The sequence below is a fragment of the Cygnus atratus genome, chromosome 9 (genome assembly GCF_013377495.2).
Source record: "Cygnus atratus isolate AKBS03 ecotype Queensland, Australia chromosome 9, CAtr_DNAZoo_HiC_assembly, whole genome shotgun sequence".
Lineage (NCBI taxonomy): Eukaryota > Metazoa > Chordata > Aves > Anseriformes > Anatidae > Cygnus > Cygnus atratus.
This window is the reverse complement of record NC_066370.1, coordinates 12,622,633-12,641,363: the sequence shown is the minus strand read 5'-3', so window position 1 is coordinate 12,641,363 and position 18,731 is coordinate 12,622,633. Positions and strand designations below refer to the sequence as shown.

General features: G+C 50.3%; 1 protein-coding gene across 1 annotated transcript in view; it reads left to right on the top strand.

Annotated features, from left to right (window-relative positions):
• The window catches only part of GPC1 (glypican 1), a 200,637-nt gene extending 187,885 nt beyond the window's left edge, over nucleotides 1-12,752 (top strand). The window contains exons 4-9 of the mRNA XM_035544950.2: nucleotides 105-270; nucleotides 4,132-4,262; nucleotides 6,139-6,258; nucleotides 6,840-6,973; nucleotides 7,818-7,993; nucleotides 8,563-12,752. Of these exons, the coding sequence (XP_035400843.1) occupies nucleotides 105-270; nucleotides 4,132-4,262; nucleotides 6,139-6,258; nucleotides 6,840-6,973; nucleotides 7,818-7,993; nucleotides 8,563-8,780 (945 nt within the window). The 3' untranslated portion in view covers nucleotides 8,781-12,752. The remainder of the gene's footprint in view (nucleotides 1-104; nucleotides 271-4,131; nucleotides 4,263-6,138; nucleotides 6,259-6,839; nucleotides 6,974-7,817; nucleotides 7,994-8,562) is intronic.
• The last annotated feature ends 5,979 nt before the right edge of the window (nucleotides 12,753-18,731 follow it).

Here is an 18,731-nt window from a genome sequence, read left to right as displayed (position 1 = left end):
ATCTTTCCCAGGGCCACTCACCTGGGAAGCCACGCTGCCTTTTGGAGCAACGCCTTCACCCCCCTCGCCTGCGTGTGTTTCTGACTGTGATTCGTCTCCCCCAGGTATCCCTCAGCCACGAGTGCACCCGCGCCATCATGAAGCTGATGTACTGCCCACACTGCCGGGGCATGTCCAGCGTGAAGCCGTGCAACAACTACTGTCTGAATGTCGTGAAGGGCTGCCTGGCCAACCAGGCGGACCTGAACACCGAGTGGAAGTACCTGATGGGTAAGATGGCCTTACTGCACCACAGTATAGCCGCCTCTTGTGGCACCTTTTGAACTCTCTGAGGTAGTGTTTGACGAGTAAAGAAAGGACCATTGGAAGCACTCAAGGAGGCTCTTAACTTCTATTTCTCTGCCCATGATCCAATGTGTAGAAGCTATTGCAGGACATTTTGCTGGGCTTTAATACCATTAGAAAGTGCCGCTGGTATGGCTACCAAAGGGTTCAGGCATTTTCATCTTCTCTGTCTTTGTTAGGGGTTGCCTACACGCAGCATTCAACTGGTTTGTCCTTCCCTCCCAAATTGTGAGGCTCAGGGACAGATCCTGCTACCACACTGTCCAAGCTGCCTCCTCATCCATAGGAGACCATTTATGAGAGCACATGGGAAGCACTGGGCAGCCCTCTCTGGGAGGTCGTCTAGAAACATGAAGCCATAAACTTTTTCCATGGGTGGAGAGCAAAGGGATCAGAATTACTTCTAAATGGAAGGAGGCCTCTTATGTACATGGGAGGGAGAGGCTAACGGTCACATGAGGAATGGGAAAATTAGACTTGTATTTTAAATGAGAAAAGAGCTCATTTCTCTTTTGTTTGTTCACGCAGCTAAGGTGGTGGGTCTCTTGAAGTGGGTTGTATGTCTATAGAGGTGTCCATTTCATTGAGTTTAAAGCCAGAAATATCACTGTGCTGGTGTGATCTGATCTCCTGTGCAACACAGACCAGAGAATTTCTACCAGGCATTTCCATAAGAAGTTCTGCATTGCCTGATCAAACTTGAGTGCCTCCTTCAAGAAGACCTTGTGTATCATTCAGCTGCTTTTCCAGAGGCTGTGGCCTCTGGTTTAAAAATGAACAACTATCAAGAGTGGCTTTGCAGAGCTGGTGGATGTGGTTTAAGGCTAGTAAGGGTCTGCATTTAGAAAATGGTGTGACGGTGTTACAGCACGTCCTCTCCCAGCTGCAGGCCATCAGGGAGGTTGTTTGCATTAGTAAAGCTCTCACTGCTCCTTGTGTGCCCAGAAAGCTCCCATTTCTCTCCCAGGTTATACATTTTGACCTGGAGTGATCCGAGACCAAGGGAGCCTTGATGACGGTCTGGGCCGACAGGAGGCGGCAGCAGGGCAGATGAGCTTTGGGCTTGACCTTTCCCCTTTTCGGCGCCCACTGCCTGGCCATCAGGACGCCAGCTCCACCAGCCAGCTGCAGCCCAGTGGGCGGGCTGGGGACTGATGTGTGATGGTGCTGACAAGGAGAGTCCCACTGAAGCTCAAGGAGTGTCACCTGCCTCTCCAGGGACACTGCACACTAAAGATCAAACTGCTGCATACAGAGGCCAGGGCACTTACTCAGGGAGGTGCATTGGCCAACTGCCTGCCTCCTGCTAGGAGCTAACGAACCAAATGGCGATGTACTGCAGCTAATTGGTCGTGCTCCCTGTGAGAGCAGCTTGGGAGCCTGCTGTAAAAGAGGGGGAGGAATATTCCCTTCCCTTGGGGCTTTACACCAGGATTTTGATTAAGCTTTGGCCTTTCTGACCAGAGCAAGCCAGTTGTTACCTGTCACTGCTCTCCTGGCAGGGTGACTGCCCACCTCCTGCAAGGTCAAGGTACCGCTCTCGCTGATGGACAGGGAGGCAGTTCTGGGTGCGTTTTGCAATTATTGTGGGTTCCTCTTGCCCAAGAGACACCGGTCTTGTCAGGAGCTGATGGCTAGGAGGAAATTGGAGCTTCTTACAAATTGCAGCTGTACCTTTTAATGTCATAGTTTGATCAAAGACTGGAGCAAGACATTCAGGCAAACGTAGAAGCTCACTGGCATTGTCCGTTCTGCACCATTAGGCTCTTCCACGTAGCTGTAGAGGACTTTGTTAACTAGACAGTGTTACTTCTTCAATTGGACAAATCAGGGCAAGTCAAACTAAAGGAAATCCTTACAGTATGTGATCAAATATAATCTATCACTAATTTGAGGATGCAGCCTTTGATTTAAATGTCTGTATTTCAAGATGATCACATCTTCAGGCTAAAATTGTCTGAAAAAATACAGTCTTGAAGATGACACCACAACCCCAGAGTGGCAGCAGAGTTAGACTGCAAGCTCTTTAATGTTGCAGGAGATGTTATTACCCAGCATACAAAAAACATTTCTGCCTTGTATGGCATGTTTAGCTGTAGAAATCAGTACTGCCATAAGACTGTGTTGCAAGAAAAGAGAGTATATTAACTCAGGAACTCTGGCCCTTGTTTCCATTCTTGCTCAAGCTAATGGGCAAGACCTGTTTTCTTCTTTTTTAAGTGCTGAAAGTAAATACATACTGTTCCCAGTCTGTGCCTTTGCATGTTGTTAAATCCTACATTATAGACCTGAGCACAGGCTGTGAGCTCTGTGGGCATGATCTGGTATCTTCTGTGCATTTGTGCTATCCCGCCTCTACTACTTGCACAGTTTGGTCATTCTCTGAGAGCGGTCAGGGTCCGAACATCAGACATGGAATAGCAAAGAGAAAATATTTGTGAGGATTGTGCATGCTGTTCCATTGGCAGCAGCAGGCTCAGGATCAGGCCTTCCTTGTTGACATAATACTTCCACTGTGGACCTAGTGCTTCTGCACAACATCACCTCAACCTCATGGAAGGTAATTTGGGGTTTTCTTGACGAGTCCTGCTGGCTTGCACAGGACAGAGACTGAACACTTTCCTAGCAAGTTTGAAGTGGCGTGATGGTCCCTCTTAGTGGCCTGGCTGGCCAGACTCCTGCTCACAGGAAATCTGCTGTGCAGCTCAAAGGGAAGCCTCAGTGCTTCAAAGCGTTATCATACATGTCACCTACACACTGTGAGATGCTGTAGGATGAAGGACATGTTTTACTGGTACTCTCTTCAACTGCTGGGTATAATTCACCTGGTGGTTTCATTGCTCATGGATAATATCAGCAGAATGGACTCATGCTGAATAAGCTTTCTGCAGCATCACACCATGTGCAATGACAGTCTCATGCCAGGCTGATGGGTAAGGTATAAGCTATCTATAGCTTAGCTCTATAAGCTAGCTATATATGAAGCTATCACAGGTGTTTTTTCCATATGGAGAGGCCACAGGAACATGAAACACTTTCTTTTCTAAATGAGCGTGGACCACCCCTGTGCTCTGCAAGATCCCTTGTCCTGCCAGGAAGCTTTTGGTGTCCCCCCAGGGGATGCAGACCACACTGGAGCTATCGGAGGTCACAAGTAACTGAATGCCAGGTCCCTAAATCCTGATGAAGCTTATGCATAGTGTGGCCTCCGGGCTACTAAAGCAGACATGGTAGAAAACTGAGGCAGTAGCAGCTTAGCAGTGGCTTTCAGAATTAAATTTTTTGACTCACAAAGTTAGACCTGGTTAAGATCCTACTTTAGGTATCTAAGAACAATTTGGGTCCTGTCCCAAGGTCCTCTTTAACTCCAGCTGGACACCTTTGGCACTTTCTATTGGCTTTGCTGAAGACATGCTATGAGTTAGGAGGGTTAGGTCCAAGTATAGCTATGCATTACTTTATAGTTCTGCATCAATTTTCCCTTTTTCCTTTCTGCAGCACCCCTAGAAATGTTTGTCACTTTGTATGAGCGAGCACAGGCTGGATTTGCCATTTGCAGATGACTGCTGTTCCTCTGGTACTGAGGATGGCTCTACCTGTGTGCTGGGCAGCAAGCCCCTCTGCAATCTGTCCCGTTCCAGAGGAAAATAAGCATAGGCTTGGGCAGTAGTGAAAATGGAGAGATGTTTTCCAGCAAGCCTGCCAAGGGGCCTGCCCCACCCGGAATGAGCATGAGCTTTAACTTGGTTTGTCTGATGAAAGGATGTCTCTGTCTTATTTTACTAGATTCCTTGGTCATAGTGGCTGATCGGATTGATGGACCATACAACGTAGACACAGTAATAGGGACTATTCACATGAGGATCTCTGAAGCTATTTCCAACTTGCAAGAAAACAAAGATTCAATCACAGCCAAGGTAAGTGTGTGTGCCTGGGCCTGGCTGAGGATATACCATGTGTAACCATCAGGACCAAATGTTTTTTGCGCTCACTATTCAAATGAATTAAAGGAGATGAAGGATGAAAGAGAGAGATAAAATCCCCACTCTTTTAATGGTAGGAAACCACTGTCTTACACAAACAAAAACCTTCTCAGGTATTTCCAAATGCTCCTCCCTGCCACAGCCAGCCTCCATTAGGTACAGACATGCAGGTGGGACTGCATATGCAAGGACTGTGGGAGGCATGGTGCATTTGCTCTCAGATGCATCTGTGTCTGAAGAGCCTTGAAGTATTTTGGCTGGGCTGAGGCAGTTAGAGAAAGCGCACAGTCCTTCTTACGCTAGTGACAGAAGGCAGCTGCTTCAACCTGCCTAGGGGTGATGTTGTGCAATAGAAACACTAGGCTATCAGGTTGGATCTGTGGGACAGAGCTGCAATCTGGCAGTCCATCTGGAGAGTACAAAACAGGCTCTCCTGATGCTCACCTGGCTTTCAAGAAGCATATCAAGAAGCTTTCTTCTGTTGGTCTTCTATTTTTAGTATATTTATCCACTTAACCACAATCATTCCTATAGCTGCAGGTGAGAGAAGCTTTGGGAACAAAAACAGCCCTCCAGGGCTTCTGATTTTGCCCAGGCATTCCCCAAATCCTGCAGCTATCCCACAGTTAGGGCAAAGATGCAGATGAAAGGTATGGGGCAGGCCCTAACTGGATCTTGGAGAAGGGAAGGGCCAAAAATATTGCGTAGCCAAGCAGGAATTCACTGGCACGTGTCACAGACTAACAGGAGCATGCATCTAAGTGCTCATTTATGTTTTCTAACATGAAAGGCCATATTCTTTCTCTCATTGTTAGGTGAGACTAAGGTTGTCCACATAAAAGCAAGTCCATGATGACATCATCTGCAAATAAAGGTGTTTCTGAGGGACATATAGTAAATCTGATAAAATCGAAAAGGGGTAAAAATAGTCTAGCCTATTGACCAGAGCCACCAAACGTATTTGATAAACTTCTCAGTAAGATCTGGTGACCAGGGGAATGTGGCAGCCTTTGCTGGTGGCACTGGCAACAGAGCTCTGCAGCTGCAAATTGCTGCAGCTGCAGGCTCTGGCTTTGAGTATGGCAAAACGATGATCAGATAAAGAGTATCGTCACATAAGCTCAGGACTAGCCCAGGCTTCTGCTCTCCTTTGGCTACAAAGGGTGGCTGGGCTGGCAGTTAGGATGGCAGGAAGTACCCGAAGTTAATAGATAAATCAGTCCATCATCCTAATTTGGCCTTGAAACATCCAACCTGACAGATCTGGACATACCTCCTCACACAGCGCTCTCCTGGTCTGAGGGGGTATCAAACTGCTGAAGTGTGCTCGCCTATTGCAGGAGTCCTTGGGGTGGTCTCACCTCGGTCTGTCATGCAAACCAGAGCGGCTCACATGCTCTGCAGTCTCAAAGCTCACACCACTGCTGCAAGCAACTCCCATCTTGTTCTTCTAAGACTTCCCAGAATTTTATTTTTAAATCGTCATAGGAATAGATAAAATTGCTGGATGTAATTTAGTATCAACATTAGTGACTCATACAAAAACATGCTAATTTTTGTTTTTGTTTTTTTTCTGAACATTTTGCCTGACAGTGGTAACTAAAAACAGTTACAGTGTGTTGAGAATAAGTCTTGGCACAAGAGTAACCTGACCAGAAACTAAACCAGAATCTTAGGGATCTTTCAAGTAGGAAAGATAATTATACTTTAATAATAATAATAATAATAATAATAATAATTACCGTGGAGTGCTAATTAATTAAGTAAATAGTTTCAGAGCATGGAGTAGAGAGTTTGGTTTGTTTTTCAGGTTTTCCAAGGCTGTGGAAATCCCAAAATCAGCACGAAAGGCTCCAGCAATGAGGACAAGAAAAGGCGGGGGAAGGTCACATTAGAAGCAAAATCCTCTGCAGTAGCACTGGAGATGCTGGTGAGTTTGTCTTCACAGCTCCTTCCCCGCTGGTGCGTCAGGGTGGCCATGCTTGCATGCTGCATCCAGCCTGGACTGTTGGACCACAGGGCCCTGTCTGTGGGGAGAGCAGTCCCTTTGTGTTTCTGGGACCTGAGGCTTTGTTGTTCTGAGAGCACCAACTGCTCTGTGGGGGATTTGGGTTCTGTGGGTGATGCGCCGTGTGAGCTGCTATGGTCCCACATTTCAGAGGCTCCTTGGTCATAGACATCAGCATGTCCCACCCTGGCAGACCTCAGCTGGCTCCCACTAAGGCTACTTCTTGGCATTACCCTCGTGATCCAGAAAATTATCTTCTCCCGGTCAACCTTGCAGTACCAGCACAGTCCTTGGCATGTAACTGTTGGTCCTGGGTGCTTGGGTTGAGGGCTGGTCTGTAGGGGAAAGTTGGTGACACTTCACTGTCTGCATAAAAACAGACTATGTGATGAAAAGTCATCACTATGTGACGACCATGTGGTAAGATGAAAAAATAGCCAGAATCTTTGTCCTTCTAACAACCATGGGGCACCCCTGGCCCTGAGCATCCTCTTTCTTTATAGGTTTTAGATGCCAAAGGGAATCTGACAGCTCTGAAGTCGTACTGGGTCACCCTGCCCAGTGTCCTGTGCAGCAAAAAAGTAATGGCCAGCTCAGCGGCAGATGACAAGTGTTGGAATGGGATGACCAAGGGCAGGTATGGAGAGGGTCAAGGTGCCAGGACAGCACTGTTACGGGTTGGGAGATGCAGGGTTTAAGGTTTATTTTGCTATGTGTTGAAGGGTTAAGCATCAAGATGCTTTTGCCAAAAAATGACTGAGTAGTTTTGTACTAATTGAGCGATTTTGCAATACTGCATGCAATTGTAAGACAGAAGGGCTGGATTTGCCTCCCAAACTCCAGGGCTGTTGCTGAGAATTGCATGCAGGTCTTTAACCATGCCTGCTCTGCAATGCTGGTACCTCATGAGAGGAGGCACCCAGGTGACATCCAGCAGCTGCAGAAACACCTCTCACCCATGACTGATGGTTAAGAATGGCTGCAAGGGAAGATTGGCAGCTGCTGCACACCTCTCCACAGTCCTCATGGAGCAGATCGGCGCTGCAGGAGTGAGCAGCGCAGTGCTGTTTTCTGGCCGACAGTTTCCAGTTCACTGAAGCCTCCCTGGGGACCTGTCTGGTCTTCGTGGGGCACAGGGATTCGGTCATCCCAGGTGCCAGTCATTTAACCAGAGCAGGCAGATGGCAGCAGAGCTTGGCCATCCCTAGAGCTGGCTGCATCATCGCGAACACAAGAGCCTTCCTGCATGGACTTTACTCTCCATAGCCTTAGCGTGACCAGATGCAGAGCCCCTTCTGCTCAGCTCGCAGCAGGCACAGGCACTCAGTCTCCTTGCCCTGCTCGAGGCTGTTGGACAAGCTGACGCCACTGACTGCAGCTTCTCTGTGCTTCAAAGAGGCTGGATTATCACCGGTGTCTGTAGTGGGGAGAGGTGAGCTTAGCTGGGTGCAGACATCTAAACCTGTCACCTTCCTCCGCAGTTACTTGCCTGAAGTGATGGGGGATGGCTTAGCTAATCAGATTAACAACCCGGAGGTGGAGGTGGACATCACCAAGCCAGACATGACCATTCGCCAGCAAATCATGCAGCTAAAGATCATGACAAACCGTCTGGGCAACGCTAACATCGGGAATGACGTGGATTTCCAAGACGCGAGTGAGTAGCAGAGCTGGACTGGGGCTGAGCATTCCGTCCCAGCAGCCCACAGCCCTCGTGCGCACTTGCAGCAGAGAGGTGTCACCGTGACCTGGCTTCTGGTTCCGGGCTGCAGAGGGTCTTGTCTGAGTGCATCCGACTTGCTGCAGGGTGGCTGGGGCTGCACTGCTCTCGGCACCGTACTGAAACCTTGGGTGCTCTCCCCAAGCTCAGCCCAGCCTGGCTGATGAGGCCACTGCCCCCATCTGCTCCAAAAGCTCTCTGAAACTGTCCTCTGTCCCTGCCGTGGCCAGTGTCACCCTTCCGCTATGTTCTGCCTGAGTCCCTGTGCCCCACCGCCCCATGATGGGGCAGCACCTTTTCTCTCTGCAGGAGGATGGGCTGGGCTCTCGCCAGCCTTGTTTGGTGGGATGGGACAAGTTCCTGAGGGATCTCTCCTTTCCATGTGAACAGCTTACACTAACTCTTAGATACAGCCCAGGCAGGGTGGTGCAGGGGCACAAGGAGACAGCAGGGACATCACCACCAGGGAGGCAGGCTGGGCTCACCCCCTCGTTGTCTCTCCACAGGTGATGACATGAGCGGCTCTGGCAGTGGTGACAGCTGTCCTGATGACGTCTGTGGCAAAAGACTTTCTAAGAGCCCCAGCACCAGGCAGCCAGAAACGCACGCTATTCCTAAGCAGTCTGGACACGGCATCAGTGGGGCCAGCAGCAGATCTTTGCCTTCTGCCTTCCTCCTCTTCCTTTCAGTGGCTTTCATCGCTGTGCAGCACTTGTGGCGGTAACTCACTAGCACAGCTAGGAAAAAGACTGCGTCTGAGGGCTTCACTTTGCCAAAACCAAACAACCAACAAAAGGACATAATTAATTCACCTTGGCAAAAAAAAAAAAAAAGAAAAAGAAAAAAAAAAGAGGGAGGAGAAAAAGGTTTCAGTTGTTTGCTATTTCTGGCAGTGCTCGAGCTATTTTCTTCTTTCTTGGTCTCTTCCCCAATGCTGGGCCCTTCTTTCCATACCTCATTGTTTTAATTTTGTTATTGCCACAGACTGGCTCTTGGGGCTGAAACAAGCCTTTGCAGAGGGGGCTCTTGGGGAAACCCAGCCGGCCCCTCAGAGGGCAGCTCTTTTGCTGCCCGCAGTGGAATATGCAATTTCCCTGATCTTGTTACCCAGCCGTTGGCCAGAGCACTGCTTAACATACTGCTGCCTAAAGAACACCGGGGGCTGAGAATATCACCGCTTCGTAACGCGGAGAGTCTGAGGTCACAGCACTGCTCAAGTGCTGCATTCAGGGACTGTTTCGCGGTTTCCTTCTGTACTTCTTCAACAGGCAGAGTTGACCCTTCACTTCCATCTGTGTACGCAGGAGTGTGAGCAGATGCGGTGGGTTGAACTGAAACAGTTTGGCAGTGGCTGTTGGACCCAAAAACGTAGATCTCCCTTTTACTTTGGAAAGGTCACAAATGGGTTTCTTGACTAGAGCTCATAGCTGACGGCATTTTTAAATGCCTACATCTAAGTAAGTGACTGGGAATGAGTGTTAGGGGTTGGGGTTTGGGGTATTTTTTCTTTGCATGCTAGTCGGAAAGCCATTTTTTTACCCAAGTAATAATGGTCCAATTTCTACTTGCAGTGCAGTACCGTAGTAGGTAACAGAGAAATGAAAAAAATGCACAGTAGGATTCTTTACTAGACAGACAGTTGTGCTGCCTCTTCCTCCTCTGGCCCCAGCCATGGATATGAATGCCCTTTTTTTTTTTTTTTGTGGTAGTAAGAAAGACCAGGGACTTTGTACTAACTAGAGCGCTGTGACTGGTTGTGATAGCTCACGCCAGGCGCTTGAGGGAGTGACCCCAAACCTTAGGGCAGAGCAGAGCTTGTGGCAATTAGCCAATGGCAGTGTCTCTACCCAGAAGAATGACTCACAGGTAGCACCTACTGAGAAAACGGGACACTTTGTTGGAGATATTTTTTCTTTTGGTGTTTGTTCTTGTTGCATTGTAGGGTTTTAAGTGAAGTCCTGCTTTCCCTATCCCTTCCCCACCCTCCCACACACTTGTCCTACCTGCTGCAGGGACTGCACAAGAGGGCAGGTCAGATGCGTGCCTGTGGCTCTGTTACAGCTCAGGGAAGCACCAGGTCACCCTGCTGCTGCCCCGTCCCAGCAGCCTCTGGGTCATCCAGCACCAGGGTGCTCCAGGAGAGATATAAATATCCTCACGTGTCTGTAGGATTGTCTCTGTTGTAGGGCTGTGTCCTTTGGGGTGTCCAGAAGGCTTGTTTAACTCAAGGGTACAGCAGGCATCTGCTAGAGATGTTGGTTTAGCAGATGCCATGGTTACAACACAGGCATCGTGTCTGGATGGGCTTCGTCCTTATGGGGTTGGTTTTGTTTCAGATATATTTGTTCTGTAAGAGGGAGGGAGGGCAGAGGTGTATCTCTCATCTTCTGCGTTACTGGTCTGTGCAGCAAATGTTTCTACTCTGTCCTGCCAGAGGAGATGTGTCTTTGGGCTGAGCAAACTTTATGGGGTTGGAGTTTAGCTGTTTTCTAAAAAAGGTTAAAAAAAAAAACAAAACACAGTTTTTAACATTAGCAGTTTCTAGAACATGCAATTTAAGAGAAGGTGAGACCATGAGCAAGGTAATGCCGAAAGCTGGTGCAGATGGACACAGAGGGGCGCTTCTCTGCATGGAGCCCCCCCTGGCAGAGGGAGCCAGCAGGGGCTCCTGCCCCGCCTCGTCCTCGGCCCACGCAACGCAGCTGCGGGTTCCTCAAACTGGGCAGAGACATTGGCCAGCACTGACTGGTGGCTACACTGAGTCACAGTGACGGATGGTGCTGTGCCCGTCCTGCCTTGTACTCCACTTCTTGTAAGGTTGAAACTGATTTAATCTGGTAGGGCTTCAGAAATGAAAGGCAGGGTGCTGCTTGTTGGCTAAAGGACAATGCTACTAGATCCTTCCAAATACAGGAGCAGATAACTAAAAGTCATAGATTTATACAGATTTACTTCTGGAAATGTAGCAAGTTCCACATTACTTTTACTGGTCCAAAGAGTTTGTCTTTTTTTTTCTTTTTTTTTTTTTTCTACCCAGTGGTAAAACCAATCCTGCAGAAACTTTAGATGCAAAAGCAAAAGGGGGAGGAGGGCATTAAAACACTTTATCCTCTTCAAAAAACAGTTGGGTTGGAATGTTAAAAAATGGCTACTGAGGTCAAGGTTCTGCTTTGCATAACAGGAAAGTCCTTGTTGTTTCCATTTCCATGCAGTTAAAGTTTGTTGTCAGCCTCTTACACTACAAAGCTTCTTACAGGCACCGAGGAGCACACCTTAAATGTAAAGCAAAGAATTTACTGATTGTCCTTTTAATATTTTAACAATGTAATAGCCCAAATCATTGGTCTTGTTCCACTAATAAAACCTGATGGTCCAAAGTAATACAGAAAAGCCTGAAGAATACAGTAAAAAACGTTATGCAGAAGAAACCCTTCCTAATGTCTTCCCCTGTTTGCTGGTATTAGGCTTACACCTCAGTGGCCCTCCGGGACCTCAGGTCAAATGCATCAGTCTTCCTTGAGCAGAACTGGGGGTTACAGTGAGCACCTGCACCCTGAGCTCTGCGCCAGGAGGGTGAGAAGCAGTGCCGGGGGCTCTCGCCCCTTGTTGCCAGGAGGTGCATGATGTTGACATTGACACTTCCTTGCTCCTTGCTCCCAGGTCTGCTCGCGTTATTTCGTATACCTTTTCGCACAGTCTGCTTACACTGCTCCTTTTTGTTGGTTCCCCATTACTCACTTTCTCTGCTCTTTTCATTGTCGCGGAGTGGTTTCCCCAGCCACTGCAATGACCAGTGGGGCTGGTAGCCAGGGCACAGCCCCACCACTGCAGCCTGGGGCTGCGCTCAGTGCTGGAGCCAGAAGGGCTGAGTGCACCCAGAGCATTGACTCGGTATGGCTCTGAACCCAGGCTGTGGCTACCTGACTGCTAGACAGCTGCTGGCACAGCTCAAGGGAAAATCAGCCCAGGTCCAACAAGCCCCAAGACCTGCACTCAGGCAAGTGCAGAGCCTGTGGCCTTTTAAGTACCTACAAGCGACGTTTCCTGGGCTCCTTCCCATTCAAAAACATTGTGACAAACGTCCCTAGTCCTGTGGGAATCACTCAGGGGCTCCAGCTTTGGATTTGTTGTGTTACTGGGGAGCTCTGGGGAGCAGGGGTGGCTGGGGAAGAAACATTTGCTTCAATGTTAGCAGGTTGGTGACTCATGATGGTTTGGTTTGAAAAGGCCTTCTGCTTCACAGGAGTGCAGAGGAGGTTGGTGGTCTAGAAAAGAATGTTAACAAAGGCTCCTGTCCATGGAAAAGGAAGAACCAGAAATAGTGGATTTCCAAGTGTCTCTGTCTTTCAGCCTGCTCTTTTGTGCCATAATGTGTATGTTTTAACTAAGGGTGAGGGTCTCAAAAGGCTTTGAGAGTGCAGCTACTTATCATTTACAAATGACAAACTGCCTGTTGTTTTCTGGTGGGCTTGGTAGGGGCTAAATTATAGCAAAATATCTAAAGTCCACCTTTGCTTTAAACAGATGCATTTTTATCTGCAGGAGTAAGAATTATTTCACTTATTGGCATAGCTGGACAGTTATCTATTTCTTTCTGTTACCAAGGTACTTGTAACTCTCTTGCACTGTTTATCTAAAGTTAAAATATGTTCTTTGAATCCTTGTATAAATAAAAAGGCTGGAGACTTAAATCTGTATTTACAGGGCAGTTTGTTTTCTTCTCTACTTACACTGAGTTTGGAGTTTTCTTTATTTTTCCACTTTAAGGTATGGATAAACTCCAGTTCAGTAGTCCTGAGGAATGAAACCTTGCTTTGAGCCACAAAGTTCACCATGGTCTGAAGCAAATATGAGGAATATTGGTTTGCCCTACAAGCAATCTTACAAGTGCTCAGGTTTTATGGATGCAAGGGATGTGAAAACAAGATGAAGGTAACTTTAGGTCATCAAAGCAAGTATTCTAAACATTCTCTTTCTCATGCAAAGGCAGAAAAAGCCATGGCATAATGGTACAAGGAATAAGAAATGGCCTTGGTATTTTTTACTGCACAGTGTTGTGCTATTTATGACGGCCTTGTGCTAGTGCAGCTGTTGGTAGAGTTAACAAGTGAAGCAGAACACTGGCTGTGACACGGATATTTCATCTTCAGCGAGTGCCGGAGACTGAAATGATGAGCAGAAAGGTTTGCATTTTATCTCTGTACCTTCCACTTCCAGAAGCTGATGAATGTAGGGGTCAAGGCAATATGTCAAAAGCAGCTAATGAAGTGTCAAAGTGAAACTTGCTAACTGGAAACTACTAAAAGTGTATCTGCCTGGAAGCAAATACCACTTAAATTTAATAAATTGAGCGATACCCCTGACTGAGTAGGTATTCCCTTAGCTTACTGTCCTGCTGTTACAGCTATTTAGGTGCCATATGCACAAATTTTATAAATACTAGCAAGCGCAGAAATATTACAAGTTGTTTGCAGTGCAGTCACCGCCTTTGCCTCCTCTGTGCCTAATTATGACCTTAAATAACAGTGACTTCCAGTCTGTGTGGATGAAAACTGTTTTGAAAACCTCTCTGTTGGTTTGTAAATATGCTGAATAACGCCTTTGCAAACTAACTGCTAAGAAATTACAGAGGAGGTAGTGCATGATGCAAGCTCCTCTTCTTCCCTGCAGTCACACAGAGAAGGGGAGGCTTCAGTGACCCTAATACCAACCATTTACATGCAAGGAGGTCACCAAGAAGACAGGTCCAGGCTCAACACAGATTATGGCAAGAGGATGAGAGACAGCAAGCACAGCAGAGGCTGTTTGCACCATACCCCAACCGCAGCCACACCACTACCAGAAACCCCCCAGCAGCCCACAGCAAGAGCTGGGCTAAGGCACCAGGCCTGGAGTGGGCCCTTAGGGCTGCAATTCAAGCAGGGTGTTGGGAAGGGCTAACTTTTCTGGTGTGACAGACCTACACCAGGTCAGCTGCCAGCAGATACCTCTTGGACATCCAGTAAACATGCATAGCCTCATGCTGAGGCATCACAGGTATCAGAAGCAGTGACATTAGTTGACGCTGATGGGACAGACCAGTTCTGCTGAAGGGCGGGGAACTAGTCCCACCACAGGCACACCAGGCACACCGGGCAAACGCCAGAGCAATTGGCTGGGCTGCTGCCGCCCTTTGGCTCAGCGGAGAGTTCACACCCCACAAAGAAGAACACAGTTTGGGTAACAAGAGCGGCCGCGATGAGAAAAGAAACTTCTGCAGGAACAAAGCCCGTGCCCACAGCCCCACACACCAGTAGGCTGTGCCAAATAGGTCGCTGCTTAGTAGCTCAGCCCTACGTTTGAGATTAAGAAGAGCGAAAGCTGGAAAACACCAGTATTTCATCTGTTCTTTACCATAAAGCAGTAGTGGTTTAGCTGTACAAACCAAGGCAATCACAGCTTTCACTTACAGGTGAGCTTTCCCAGTAATTGCCAGGTACCACGATGAAGTCGTCCGTCACAAAAGCCTGGCTGATGGCAGGCAGAAAGGCTGCAGCAGGAGCGGCCCCGGCCGTTGCTCCCACCTGTGTGTTCCTGGGGCACGCGCCAGGAGAAGCACAGAGGTGAGAGGGGCATGTTGCCTCCCCACACGGATGGGGACTGGAACCTGCCAAGGCAACAAGAGGCCCCTGTTGCATCACAGCTTCAGCCCCCAGCCCCCATGGGGAGGAGCAGGTGAGGGGTGGTGGGGTGGTACCCCCCCCCCCCCCCCCCCGAGGTCCCCTGGGGACTAGCTGCACTCACCGTGGGAAGCGCCTTGCCAGCGGGATGTGGCCAAGGATGGACTTCTGGGACACCGGCTGGGAGGGCCCTATGGTGCCACCTTTCAGCTCCGTGGGTAAGGCCATCCACAGCCCCTCCAGGAGCACGGCCATCACCCACCCTGAGTGCATCGCAGAGCTGCGCCCCCGCCAGCCGAGGCTTCCCATGTAGCCAAGCCCCATGAGGGCAAGACTTGGTGCTGTGCCCCCACTGTGGGGTGCCTCTGCCACCATGGCACTGGTCAGGGTGAGCCGAAGGGCTGGGAGCTGGCGGGCGCAGAGGGTGACCCAGCCTTCACTTGCTTCCCAGTGAGAGCCGCCGTCTGGGACACCGTGGCTGGCTATGTCCAACAGCAGCTCCTGCTGCGCAAGGTGGGCTCATACCCTTCCTCCCCTCTGCCTGGGTGCTCCAGGGTCCTGATGCTTCCCTGGCCAGGAACTGCCATTAAGCCTCCCCTCCCCAGAAGACAGGGACCTCCGCTTAGGAGACCTGGCCAAGGGAGAAATAAGTCTTGTACAAGGGGGCTCAGTGCCAGGCTGAGCCCTGTTGCTGGACGCCCCTTGAAATCCACAGGGCAGAGGATGCTGCTGGCTCCAGCACAGCTTTTACGGAGACCAAGCAGAGTTAACAGCTTGTGTTCAGCACTCCAGCAGGGCAGCCTCTGTTTTCCCTCCAGCTATCCTCACCCTCCTGCCTTGCTGGGTCCATCTGCTGCTTGCAGGGTGTCCGCATTCCCACCCTTGGTTCCTTCGACACCATCCTTGAACAAGTCCAGGTTCGGGCTGGTGACCTGATGGTGCAGCGCCCTGTATTCCGCCTGGCCAGGAACCTGGCTGATGCCCACCAGCTGACAGATGACAAGGCATATGTGCCAGGTGAGCAGTCCGCCTACAGCCTTCGCTCCTGGCAGCTCAGGGAGGTGCACGTTCCCCCACTGCATGGACAAGGTGACCAAATGTCTCCCATCCCTCTCCCAGGTCGGAGAGTTGCTGATGCTCCTCAAACAGAAACTGCTTGCTGTGGAGCAGGTCTCACAACAGGCTCCTTGTATGCCACAGCTGCAAGAGGCAGCATCCCTGAAAATCTGCCTGGAGGGAAGCAGGCCCCTGGAACCTGCTCCGCTGCTGGCTCCAGACACAGCTCAGCACCATGTCCTCTGCAGCAAGGCATCCCCTGAGAGCCTGGGGGGCTGCTGGGGTGTGGGTGTAGCCTGTGTTACTGCCCCATCCCCAGCCCTCCTGTGCGGTTTTCCAGGTGACAAACTTCTGGAACCCCTGCGGTACACTCACATAGCTGCAGCCACCTTTGTGTCTGTTAAAAGAGTGGTGGGGTGCATCCAGGCCACCATGTCCCTCTTCTCCCGCTGCATTGGGAAGGGAAGGAATGTAGCGCTCATCCTGAAGGACATTGGCATGCTTCTCATTGAAAGCCCACGAGTGCAAATGAAATACTACCGTGACTTTCTGGAAATGATGACGGGGAAGGACACTCTGAAAGAAGTGCTGTTGAGGGTAAGCAGTTTTGTTCTCCACCACTGCACTACACCCTTTGCAATCCCACTGCCACACACCTGCTAGCACTGCTTGCTCCTGGGCAGCCGTGGTCTGGGTAGCCCCTTGGGAACATGCGCCTTCGTCTCAGCAAGGACTGGTCCCTGCATCAGCATCCCAACTGCTGCACTCACAAAAAGCCAGGCAGTTTATGAGGCAGCATCAAGGCTGCCTGCTCATTAGGAGAACAGGCTATTGGGGATGAGAAGCGAGTGTTTCAGAGAGGCAATGTGCTCTTGTACCAGTGGGAAGCCAGCTGTCTCGGGCATCTCCTCAGCGTCGCATCTCCTCAGCTCTGCACGCTTCTGTTGCAGGTCCCAGGGATGCTGGACTTGGTGATCCCTCGCACAGCAACTGCAGCGTCCCTGACCTGCTCTGGGCATGTCATCATCTTTCCAGAGTGAGTGCGCGTGCCCGAAGCCCTGGGCTGGTTCTGCTGAGCGGGCACTTGGGGCAGCCTCGTGCGAAGATGCTCTTCCCCACGACTGCCCTGGCTGCTTTTGCGTCTCACTCCTACATGTGCCTTCACACAGGGCCCACGGGAGAGGGGCTGTTGCATGCGTCCCTGGTACACAGTCATTGCCACTAGGCAGAGCTCAGCAGACATACAGAGGAGTTTAGGCAACACTCCTAACTCAGAGCCTGGGTTACTCCACTGGGTGTTGCTGTGCCCCAGGACAGGCGCAGGGCCGTGCTGTGCTCTGCTGCAGAAAAGGATGGCCAAAATGGCTCTGCGAGCAGATGAGAGCTGCCAAGGTGCTGCGGTGCCTCAAGTCACACCAGTGTCTTCTCCTCACATCCAGGTTTGAACTGGAGAGTGTCCATGGCACACTGCTCAGGGACTACCACAACAGCCCAGGAAAGCGCCTCAATGAAGGCAGGCAAAAGAAAGCTGTGCTTTTGCGACCTCCCAGGCAGGATGAGAAAGGTAATGTAGCGGCTAGTGTCTTGCCATAGCATGGGGAACCATTTTTTCCCATCTGATGAAGCAAATCCCGGTGCTGGTTGCAGAAAGGCTCCTAACTGGTGCCAACACATTGTGCCCTGGGTACACTGGGGAGCACAGCCTGGAGCCTGGCTCCCTTGCAGGGAAACCACCTCCACCAGAAGAGACTCCGACAGGCCACCAGCACCCAGCCGGGAGCACAGCCCTGAGTAACAGCTCTAGGAGAAAGGTTGGTGGCACAGGGGAGGCCCCAGGGCTCCCAGAGCTCATGACTGCATAGCAAGCAGAACAGCCCTCCCACCCGTCCCCAGGGCAGGCAGTGGCATGGCCACGTGCTCCTGACAAGTTTTCTGCTCTCCAACACCAGGGACCCAGCCTGAAACACACCTCCTTGGCCATGAAGGCCTTTCTCCAGCCAGGAGAAAGACGAAGGGAGTGATGCGGCAGAGCTGTGGGCCTCTGGGCAGGTGAGGCTTGTGCCAAAAGGCAGGTGGGACACCAGGGCTTGTGCCTGTGCGAGAGCTGTTTCCCTCAGTGCTGGAGCTGGCTTCCCTCTGGCACGCCACTGTTGCAATGTGTGAAGGCAATTGTGTGCAGGCCAGCTTCTTGGATCTCCACTGTGAAATAAAAATGCATCTTCATCTCACATGGCTGACTTCTTGCTGGCTTTGCTTTTCATGCTAGTCCAACTAGTCCATGTCCTGCCACTTTGATAGCCCAGGGTCATCTTTGTGCCGCCAGCAAGTGCCAGTCAGGGACTCCTGCTGCCTCATGGCCAGGCAGGGAAGTGGTGAAGGAGGTGAGGGGCAGGCATGACCTGCAGGGACGCCTGCTGGTGCCTGCGCCCAGCCCTGCGGCATCCTCTGCCACCAGCCAATGTGGCAGCCCCATCTCCAGGTCCCTGGCCTTGTCCTCTCTTGCCCCTTACAGCTTGAATGCTTGCCTGCACCCTCCCCAGAAGATAATCACTTCCATGGCACCACGCCTGCAGCGTTACTGACGGCCAGCAAGACTACTGCTACTATATCTAGCTCTCCAATGGAATATTTTCTGGGTACGAGAAGCCACCTTTGTTACAACAAAAACAAAGGGCAAGGTAAGCTGGCTCTCAGATCAATGTTGCCTTGTTGCTGATTGCAGCAGCAGGCTTCCTGTTAGGGAGGCTTCTTTCTTTTTGTAAGAAACAGCTACAGGAACAGGGGCTGTACAAATCTGATTGTTTTACAGTCAGATCTGTGGGCTCTGAGGTTGTTTTCAGCTTTTTAAACGGTGCTCTCACAATCTAGCAGGCACTAGGACCTGCCTGAATCCTTTACTCCCAAGCCTGCAGGGAGGGAATAAATATAGCCCAGCCAGCTGGATGAAGGACAGCGAGGCT